At 44.8% G+C, this 11237-nt stretch overlaps 1 protein-coding gene across 5 annotated transcripts in view; it reads left to right on the top strand.

Annotated features, from left to right (window-relative positions):
• Positions 1 to 11237, top strand: part of eya4 (EYA transcriptional coactivator and phosphatase 4) — a 42272-nt gene continuing 31035 nt past the window's right edge. For 2 of the 5 annotated variants that reach the window (XM_047573607.1, XM_047573605.1), the window contains exons 1-2: positions 5 to 362; positions 4050 to 4110. In XM_047573607.1, coding sequence (XP_047429563.1) covers positions 4078 to 4110 — 33 coding nt within the window. In that variant the 5' untranslated portion in view covers positions 5 to 362; positions 4050 to 4077. Of the gene's footprint in view, positions 363 to 4049; positions 4111 to 11237 lie in introns of all 5 variants that reach the window. The other 3 variants (XR_007111113.1, XR_007111112.1, XM_047573606.1) reach the window with 3 other exon arrangements.

Genomic DNA, 11237 nt, shown 5'->3' with positions numbered 1-11237 from the left:
GGCACGGTCCTCAATAATGTCTAATGCCTCTGAACAGCCCGGTGCTCAAACTTGGACGCGGACTGAAAATAATGTTGTTCCCCGCGGATGCGAGGGTTCCGCTCAACGACACAGAGCCCCGGGAGCCGCGCTGGAGCCTGTAAAAGTGTCCGATCTGGTCTAAATAACTCCCCGGGCTTGTTTTTGGACTCTTGCTGGTAATGGGCAGCTGCGGCTGAAGTGTTTTGATCCAGTCAGTGACAGCCTGCAAACAGCAGGGAGAGCTGTGAGGAGACCACACTGCAGTAGATTATGAGCGCTCCCAAGAAGTGAAGGAAATCTGGGAGCTGATTCTGACAGGGGCGACGATCATTTCAACACAGGTATGTTTAGTTCAAGTGTTCTTCTTCTTAAGACGGCTACGTGTCTGCGGGTTTATTATGCAAAACACAGCACTGACAGTTCAGGTGGATGAAGTCTGGCGAGAGTTTGGTAACTGGAAAAGTTGTTGACTTTGATTCATTCTGATAATTTTTTTTGTTTTAATCTATAAATAATCGCCAAATGACATCCACCAAATGACGCCCACGTTTAAAGATACAATAAACGGATTTAATCTAAAAAATAAATTAAAGTAGGGGGTTTCACATTTGACAATTGGAATAATGCCATAAATAATTTGCGTAAATTGTTGTTGGCAGGCAGGTCCACGCGCATCAATGAGCCGAGGAGATATAAACTGTTACAGACTGTGTTGATTTTTTTTTTTTTTTTTTTTTTTTTTAACTGCGTTGTTTTCTTATCTTTTCGGTCTTCACCCAAACCCTGGAAACCTAAACACGCTGAAATAAAATAGTTAATTTTATGTCCGTCTATCTCACATGGGTTTTCAGGTAAATCCTAAATTTAATCAAAACTGCGGTTTTATCATCTGTTTTTAATATTTTTTTTCTGAAACAAACAAACAAAAAAATTCTATCAAAAAATATATTATTTTATCACGAGACTGCGGGTGAATTTGGTTTATACGCCTTTTAATCCCGAGTTAGTGGACACACGCGGGAGTTTTGTCCCCCCGGTGTCCCCTCTCCATTTGTACTCATTTTTTTTCCTCCCCATCGCTCCTCTCATCCCCACGTGGAGTTTGTGTTTATATTTGATATGTAGGAAATGGGAATCTTATACCACGTCCGGGCTCTCAGGGCTTGAATGGCCCCTGGCCATTGGCCTGCCCCTAACAACATGACAAGTTACACACCGACTCAAAATCTGATAGGGCCTACTGCGCCGTAATCCATAGCCTACAGATTAGATTTCACATTAAGGAGTCGCTGTTTAACCAGCGCGCAATAATGCGCAAGACGCGGATGGATGGGATTTGTGGCGTGGACATTTCGGGAAATGATAAAAAAACAAAAAACAAGAAGTGGTGCACAAGAGGCTTAAAATGGTGTCACGGCCTTGTTTATTTGAATTAAATGGACTCTTGGTCATTTAATAAAACTCATGTGCGCTTAATCTGTAACAGTCGATTGCGTATTATCTTAGGGAAATACGGCTGGAGAATAAAACACGTCAATATTATCCCCAATATTACATTAGTTGTTAAACATTTATATTTATTTATCTATTGTTTGGTTATTTTTATTTTATTTTATTTTTGTTGGAAAATTTTCTGAAACCTTCTATTTTCTTTATTTATTTATTTTAAAACGCGTACGTAGGATTTAGTCCTGAAACAGGGAGACGAGCCAAACAATAATTTAGCAAATTATTTTCAAATTTAAAGCTTTCGCACATTTACATGTTAGATTTCTTGTTTGTTTGTTTTTTTTTTTTTTTTTTTTTTTTTTAACACATGGCCATTTATAGTTCAAGTATAATTAGGGTTAAAAGTAGCTCACATGACGCCTTTTATTATTAATTTTATTGTGAAATTCTATACAACTGTGCGAACAATTACCCTCCGAATAAATGTTAATGTGTATCTAGTAATGCTGCCGAAAGCTGCAAATGAGTTTTGCTTAAAAGAAAGGAAAAAAAAAGCCTTTCTGCGCATTTTGCGCAAATAATATAAGACGATTCCCAAAATATCTTTCTTTTTAATGTGTCACCAAATGATCGACTGTTGCGTAAAAGGGGAAAAAAATCAATGTGGTTTAATTTAATGTGTGAATTTTCACCAGAGCCTCTGCAGCCATCAGCAGTCTGCGGTTTGTTCAACATTCTCCTCTCTTCGGCTTTCATAGCGTGGAATTACCGCACTCCATGGCTGTGTAGTCCGCTTTCTAATCCTCCGCCGACCCATATGTGTTTCTCGTGTCGCTGTCAATGGCCATGGTGAGAAATATAATTCTCTCTTCTGGGACCCTGAAGGAAATGGCAGGCATTATTGATTCCCTGTTCAGTGTCAGGTGACTACTGGGTGGTTTTTTTTGTGGGGGCGTGTGGTGGGGCTACGGGAGTCGGCGCAGAGGGGGATAGGCCTTCAGCTAAATTTAATTTAAGACAGGTTTGACAAGAAAATTAATAGATAAATCGCATTTCTTCTGCCTCCTCTTGGTTCTCCCTCAAGTATGCAACAATATCTTTAATCCAGTACCACAGAAACCTGGATGAACTTGGATAAACTTCACCTTCAGTGGGAACAGTTGTGCAAAAAATATTCAGTCCTGCAGAAAGGAGAGAAACCCAGCAGGATAGAGGGGCTGATTATGTCCTCCACAAAGGTGAGAGAGATGAGGGTGAGAGGGGAGGGAGCAGTGAGCGAGGGAAGGAGGGAGGGAGGGGTTGAGGGAGGGAGAGAGAGGGAGGGAGGGAGGAGGACTGGGGAGAAATCAATTCACCTGAGAGACGCATTATTGTCTTCGGTTTCAGGCGAGGAGGAGCTGAGCGCTATGAAAAATTAAAAGGATGCCAGTTAGTTTAAAGGATCGAGCCAGAAAACTCCACACACACACACACACACACACACACACACACACACACACACACACACACACACACACACACTAACAAACTCAGAGAAGGCGCTACACTGGCCTAATTGAACATTCACACATGATAGCACCCATATTTATGGACAAAGTTCATATTAAGATGAGGTAAGAGGTTTTGCAGCACATTGATCCTCAGTCTTTGCAACACATATATGGCCCTGTCAAATGAACACACAGCTAAATATTTTCAGCTGAGGTGGAATACATACACAAATAACCAAGTTCTTTTTTTTTTAGCTGAAAACATCTCAGTTGCACTCCTTACCACATTGCTGGGAACCACAGATCTAATGACAGGGAAGGACTTTTGTGTTCGCATGTCAGCGCAGCGCAACCTTTTGTTCGACTGTCAAACTTTCCTGACGCCCTCCGCACAATACGGCAGAGAGGAGCCATTTTGTGCCGTTCTGTTGGGACGGTGCCATTGTTTGCCATTGTTTTTTCCCCCGGGCCGGCCTTTTGACGCAGCGTCGCTCTCGCTGCGTGACAACGGTCGACAAAAAAGCACGAGAACAAAATTTTTTTTTTTGCTCGGTTCGGGCCCGGCCCCGACGTCTCATCGGACAATCAGGCCGGCCTCTCCTCTCCGGCGCTCCCTGCGCCAACCTGTCTCCTGTCTAGTATTAATAGGGTCACTCACTGTCTTCGTGCTGCGCTATGGCCAGCCTCTGTGTCTGTGGTCCAGATCCAGCCAAGCCGCCGTATCACTTACACTTCTCCTTTTTCATTGTTGATATTTACTTCTGCAATTATCTCTCCACTTCACCCTCAGCTGAAGATGATATGCCGAAGTTAACGCTGCCGCTTCCCTCCTTCGGTCTCCTGTTGCTCTCGCATAAACACACTGACAGAAGGTCTAGCACGGAGACAAAAAAATAAAAAATAAAAAAAATGAAATGCGTACTGTACCGTGGGGTGGTTCCACGCACAATGTGAGTGATAACATTAGGCAACCCTCCCCGTGGTAGTGTTGGAAAAGTTACCACAGGTGATTATTTACCTCTAATAAAATAATAATAATCGTTTAAATCCACTGACACACATTTCACTTTCTCGTCTTTGACTCTCCAGTGTGTGGCGGACCTCAGCCGAAGGAGCCATGGAGGCCTCACAGGACCTCAACGAACAGATGGTGAGTTAAAGGCTACTGTATGCATTTGTGTGTGTGTGTGTGTGTGTGTGTGTGTGTGTGTGTGTGTGTGTGTGTGTGTGTGTGTGTGTGTGTGTGTGTGTGCGCCGATGGGTGGGTGAGTAAGTGTACCTTGTGTCGGCCACACAAGCGCGAGGCGAGGGCGCACTGATGTCCATGTGTGCGTGTAACTGGGTGCGTACGCTAACACACAGCAGATGTGGTTCAGTGAGTGTACAGCGACCATATGGCAGCAGTCAGAACGAACGAGGCCTCGGAAACAATCGGCCCGAGGAGCGCGCCTCTGTGTGTGTGTGTGTGTGTTGCACAGGTGTGTGTGTGTGTGAAAAGGACACTGAAAAAGTACGAGCTGAAGGTTCGCGCACGCAGAATTCAGTCGCACGCTGAGCCCGAGGGTTTGTTAGCGGCTCGGCGCAGCGGGCCATCTCCGCGTCACGTCAGCGCAAGCGTCCCAGTTCTGCTTGTTTAAAGATCAGGCCGTATTGTTGGGAAAATGATTTTGGCGGCGAGCGAGGGCCACTCGCATTTCAAAGTCGTTAGTCAGCCACCAGAACAGGTGTAATTTCATCTTCTCCACCTCCTCCTCCTCCTCCTCCGTCAAGCCTCGTTCTCTCGCTCTTTCTCCCCCTCTGACCTGCCAGCCTCGACAGTAATAATAGCGCGAAGTGGGACAGATTCCATGAAGTATGTTGTTTTTCCTCTACTTTTTTGTGTTGCCCTGTCACACTCGGCTCTGGGTTGGATTACGGGCTGACCCCAGCGGAGTACGTGTCACTCTCACACGCCGTACGTGCGCGCAGCGAGACCTGACGGAGAGGGACGAAGGCAGGAGGCGAAAAACAAAAGCAGGAAAGGGGAAAAATTAAAAAAAGGGGGAAAGACAAAAGAAAAGACAGAGAAAGAAACGCATCCGTCTTGTCTCCACATATCAAATATTGATGTCCATATTCCACAATTACTTCACCTGCTTTAAATAGGGCAGTGATATCATTTATAATGTGAATTTGAGCTGCAGCTCAAAGGCATTGATTAATTGTTCTAGTTGGAAATGAGATCTCGGAGCAAGGGCAGAGATTTTAATCATACCGCACAGAGCTAGATAGTGTTATAGACCTCTGGAATGTTTCTGCTGGAAATGCTCACGTTTGCTTTCTAACGCTGGTAGCCGGTGAAGTCAGTTTCACTCAGTATCACTGGGGTGATTTGGGGGTTTCCAGGGCATGATGTACGCAGGTATATTCAGCTAATAGAAATATACATTTATACAGCCCTGCAACAAATGTACATTTATGTGGTTGTAATCATCATTTTTTGCAAAAAAAGAAAAAAAAGAAAAGAGAGAGAGAGGGAAAAGCACAAACTGTAACGATTTACTACTTTGTTGAAACTAGTCATTATTATGCACATGACATGACATTCTATATAAACATCCCATATCTCAGGAACATCTCGAGGGAGTTTCCTAAAATTTGCCACAAATGTTCACTCGGACAACTGTAACTTCACAGAACCTGTTCCTCATTATGGCAAGAATAATGTGTCACGTGAATGCCTAACGGGAGTCCACGCACTTCGCTGCCTCCGTCTGGATGACAGCTAAGACGGGGGTCCTCCCGTTCTTCTGGTAGTCCACCACAAGCTCAGTGGTTCTGTTGATATTGAGTTTCAGGTGATTGTGGTTTGCGCCGTGTGATGAAGCCCTCTGTCGTTGCCCTGTCAAAAGAAAAAGTCTCCTAGTGAAGACAGCATGTTTCACGCTGGAAATTGTTCACTAATCATTCATGTCAGTGCGGCGATAACCTCCAGAAATGCACGTAGTGCTTTAAAAGACATCCACTCCATGTGAGTCTGGGTGGACAAGGACATAGACTGCAACTTGACTCGTTGGAGCGCACGTATGATTCCTATTATTTTCTTGTCTAAGAGATCGGTTGTTTAGCCTGTGAAATAGTGAGAAAAAGCCTAAACAGATGCAGATGTCTTGTTATGTCCAAGAAATCCAATCACAAAACAAAGCAAACCAATAAACATTTCTGATAATTAAAAAGGGCATTTTGATATCATGTAATAGCGCGCGCTTTTTTTTCCAAGGTTCGTCAAATTAGCTGACGTTGCGCTCGCTGTCTCGGTTGGATTACAACCAACATCAAGTTGTGAGTACATATGGCAGCTTTAACCCGAACTCATTATGTAATTGTTATTTATTTCCCCGAATGCTTTCATCTTGTTTAATATTTAAACTGAAAGTGGCTAATTCTTTCCCTGCTCCATTGAAATAGGCGTGTCTCGGGTGACTAAGAAAACAGCGCAGGCCTCACACACAGGGTTTCGGGGAGTTGTCTGTCGACACCCGATATCCCCCACTCCTCCTCCCTACCCTTTAAAGTACCCCGTCCCTTACTTCCTCCGCCCCGCCCTTTTCCCACCACATCCATCGCACGTCATCTGGGTTATGGCCCAGCGTCCTCTCTGGCCGCCTGCCTGCCGAGGGCCAGCCTGCCGTCTGGGGTCCTCGGGGACCGCTGTAAGGAGCCTGTGGCAGGGGCAGCAGTGGTTAGCGCAGTAATTCTACTTTTAGCTTGTTTAAGTGTCTCAATTCCACCTGTTGTCACGTACTTGCTTAGCTTTGGAAAACGGCGATAACAGGGTTTTGTTTTTGCTCTTGTTTTTGAGAGATGCCTAGTCAGGTGTTGCTGTGTGAATCGGACGTTTTATTGGGAATTTTGCTCAAGCAAAAGCTGAGCGAAAAGCTTATATATAGCAGGAGTCCTTCAGTGCTCAATGGCTCAATGGCTCTTGCCTTGACTGAAGCCTCCAGTCTGTTGGCTAGTGGATGCAGCCAGATGGAGGTGGTGGGGGAGGCGGTGGTGCTTGTTGACCCCGGGGAGCCATGCAGGATTTAAATGTATGGCCACCTGAAGAAAAAAGTGAAAGAGATGGAAGAGGAGGAGGAGGAAAAAGGGATGAAGAAAGAGGGGAAAAAGGCGTCTTTTAGCTATAGCCCTTTCCTCTGGTGCGCTGGGAGAGGCCCCTACTATGGCAGCTGTCCCAGTCTGTGTGTGTGAGACAGAAAGACGGAGAGACAGCGAGAGACCGAGTCAGAGTAGGAAAGGGGTCAGGTTGCACCCCTCTTTCACCCCTACAACCCCATACAGCCACATTCACACAAACGTACATGCTGCAGCGGTAGCTTAATACGAGCGCGGCCCAACCCCGATCGCTAAGATCGCACTGCCGTCACGGACGGTCGTCCCAAAATCTGCCCGGCAACAGGGCATGTGGACGGCTCGCGGGCGTGCGGAGTGTAACCGCTACCCCGCTGGCATCCGTCTAGTAGGCTGGCATCCTAGCCGTGGCACCGAGGCGCACTTCAATTTCAGCTTAGTGTACAGTGATTCTTGTAGGATTTATGTTTAGTTGACAGCTGGGAGAGTCTTCTGATCAGACTGCGCAAGACAGACTGTAACTCATTTTTTTTTTTTTTTTTTTGTTTTAGCTTTCAGTGGAAAATACTTAAAAGTAGTTAAGCAATGTGCGAGGCAGGCAGTTAATACAGAGCAATGTCAAGCTGTTGATTAGCGCTTACAAGGGAAACACAACTTAAACATGTCATATTACCGACAAAGGACAGCGTGCAAAGAGCACGTGAGGCAAACACGTCAGATCTAATGCCTTTTTTAAATAAATGATTTAAGGGTCACTTGCAAAAGTATGGTAAGAATCCCAGTATCATATATACGTTATAAACAAATGGCCTAAAACTGGGAAGTTGTCATTGTGAACGGTATCTTCCCGTTTCTGGATCTGGTTAATACAGTATGTTCCCTGCGGTTTTAGTTCAACGGTCAATTAGGGAGGTGCTAATTCACTAAAGACTTATTGTATTGTATAAGCATTATGGCAATTTTTATACAATTTTCCCAGCAAAAAAATGTTATTTGGCTAACTGAATTTGGATTCTACTTTGTGTCCCACTTGCATGTCAAAAAGAAAAGAATGGAAAAAACGAGCTTCAATAGCCTCTTTGTTTTTCTTTTGCTCGAGATGCTCGAAACCACCAAAACATCTGTACTTCGCCGAAACCCGTCCAACTCTTCTTGCCCTGCTTGAGAGAATTTATAACTTCTATATACGAGGGTTGAGTCTGGCCCCGGCCAGGGAACGACAGCAAGGTGTGAGGTGAGCGGGTCGCAGACAGCCTGTGCGCTGGTCCCAGCCTGACAGAGTCAGACCTCCAAAACAGACTGGAGAATCCATCTAGAAACCCAGAGCAAGCAGCGTGGGCTTTCTAGAGGAACACACCAGACAGGAAACCACATGATATGTGTGCTTTAGTGTCTGCTGTGCGTCTCCGTGTGAGAGTGAGTGTGTGTAGGTGTTTCTTTCTCTGTTATACACATATACACTCTGTGGTGTGGGATGTGTGAGGTCATCTGAGTGGAGACCATCTCGTATTGTGGCCGTGCTTGTTCAATGGGAGTCGGTGAAGGCCCCGTATTTCTCGCCAAGAGTCCTCACTTCATTGATTAGTCGAGGAGTTTTCACGAAAATCACAGCATTGCCAGATGTTACGTTTGAACATTTTCACTTTCTCTACGGTAGTAATTACCTTACATGAGGAGTAGTTAGTAAAGTACAGGGAACCATTTTCTTCTTTGTTTAATCCATACATAGTCCATCGTTTGTTGGGCCCAGATTTCAACGCTCATCTGCCACTGGTTACAAAGAAAAAGGAGCATATTTCCTCATTTTGCTGGGAAGGAAATGAAATTGCAACAATTGTGCTTTGGTTACGGAGGAACCTGCCTGCCCTGCCTGCCGCGAGAACTTCCTTTTTTACTCTGCTGGGAGATTGGATTTCTGTCTCCACAGAGTAGAATCAGAGGGGTAACGCAGGGGTCGCGGAGGCCACATGCGCCATAACATGGATCTCTGCACTGACTGAACTACGGCTGCAGCTAATGAGAGTTCTCATTATCTGGGAATTTGTTAGTTTGCTTTTCTTAGTGGATGGTCACTCCTTATTTTCTTCTGTCTTAGAGAGGTAACCCTTGTGAGCTGTCTCTGTAATAAATTCCTGTTGAGTGTGAGCTGGAAGCAGATTTGTGCTTGATTTATTAAAAGTGCATGGTCTTTGACAGGTTATTCTGCTTCATTTAAACTTTTGTCCTCATAACAAGATACAAGTTGGAGTAAAAACGTGATTCATTCTGCAGCAAAAAAAAAGAGTAAAAATGTACAAAACCCCGTAACAAATTCACAACATGCAAACGTAACAAATTCAATAGCAATGAGCTATAACTTCACAAATTAGCAAATAGGTTTTATATTCTATTACATATTGGTGACTATACAGTGAAATAATCCTCGTGTCCACATATAAGGACATCCCTTTTTCCAAAAACTACTTCCTGTTCATAGATTTTACTTAGTTTTTATAGTTCTTCGGTCCTACTCATTCCAAAAACCTTAATGAAATAAAAAATGCATACCAAACTAAAGCTCAGGTCTCGGGAGGTTATTGATCTCCCACCACCTTTTAAAGATCAGACTTCTTTAAAAATCTCACCACACTGTTTTCCACACATCCAGCAATGAATTGTACCTGCATGTTTTTTTTTTATGGAGGAAGATTCTTTCTGAAAATTAGATGCATTCTTACATTTTATATATTTTACTTCACAGGCTACCAAGTGTGTAGGGTAAAAGCTGTATGAGGTACGACTGTATCTGAAACCATTTCTTTGTTGATCTATTCAAGATTTCCCATTGAAGCACATTCGTCCATGCGCCTGTTTTTGAGCTAAGCGCCAGCAGGAATCCGAAAAGATACATTTTTACACTTTGTGTGTCCTTGATTCTTTTTCGTCTGTCTGTCTGTCTGTCCCACCTTCTCTTTCCCCCCGCCGGCCTGCCCGCCTCTTCGTCTCTGCCTGTGTCTCTCTGGCTAGAGTGATGATTCAGGGCCTATTGTGAAGTCAGCAATCCGATACAGAGCCAGCCCGAGAGCGAGGGTGGGGAGGGAGGTGGCGGGGTTGATGGAGGGAGGGATAGGTTCGAGCAGAGGGGGATGAGAAACAGGAGGGATTATGGCTGTTCTCATAGCCATGTCCACGCTGTCTGGAGCCCCGAGGCGCTTTGGCACCCTTACCTGTCCTCTGCTTTACCTGTTGCTCTCATTCTCTGATTCGGCCCCTGTGTCTCTATTCCTTTGTCCCTCGTTATCTTTATCTTTCTCACACCCCCGAGCTCTTCACTGTCCCTTTTTAGACACCCTGCCCTTCCCTCTTTTCTTTTTTTTGTCCTTCACAATTTCACATACATCCTCTTTTCCCTCAATCTGCCTTCCATCTTCGCACATATGGTATTGTGAGTGATTTTATTAGGAAGATGATATGAAGTGTTTCACGGCCGGGTGTGATGGAACAGCTTGCGACTTCTGAGACATTTAACTCCTGTTCGCTCTCCTTGGTGCATAGGGCAGCAGTAACTTCTAATAATGGGCCACATATTGAATCTGAGAGCAGATGGCGTATGTCTGCGTCCGTGTGTGTGTGTGTGTGTGAAAGACAGAGCCATACCTTTCTCGCTGCTGAATGTCTCTCCTTGTGTCTTTCTTTTTTTCTTTTTTTTTCTTTTAAGGACATCTACCTTATGTTGTACCTCTCACATGCACACACGCCGTGATGTCATGAGCAGCATTATTTAACAGGCAGCTGGGAGGCCATTCATCATTTAATTAAAAGCGTCTGAAAGGGATCTGAGCCCTAATGAGATTAGCTTTAATTATTGATGCTGCTGCTGCTGCCACAGAAACGCACTTAGACACACACACACACACACACACACACACACACACACACACAGACACTCACAAACACACACGCTCCAGACATGGCCACCGCCGACACTCTTTTAGACTCGGACCCTCGCTCAACACGCAAGCACTTGCGCGCACATTTTTACTTAAGTCGGTTCTTTACCGTCTTACCTGATCTCTTTTTGGACACACACACACGTCTCATTGATTTCGCATTGCGGTGAAATGCAAAGGTGCTTGGGGAGGGGTTGGGCGGATTCAGAGGGGGAAGGCTGCGGTATGGGGACTC

Source organism: Mugil cephalus, chromosome 21 (assembly GCF_022458985.1).
Source record: "Mugil cephalus isolate CIBA_MC_2020 chromosome 21, CIBA_Mcephalus_1.1, whole genome shotgun sequence".
In the NCBI taxonomy this organism is placed as follows: domain Eukaryota; kingdom Metazoa; phylum Chordata; class Actinopteri; order Mugiliformes; family Mugilidae; genus Mugil; species Mugil cephalus.
Note: the sequence above shows the minus strand (reverse complement) of the source record. Positions and strands in the feature narration are given on the sequence as shown.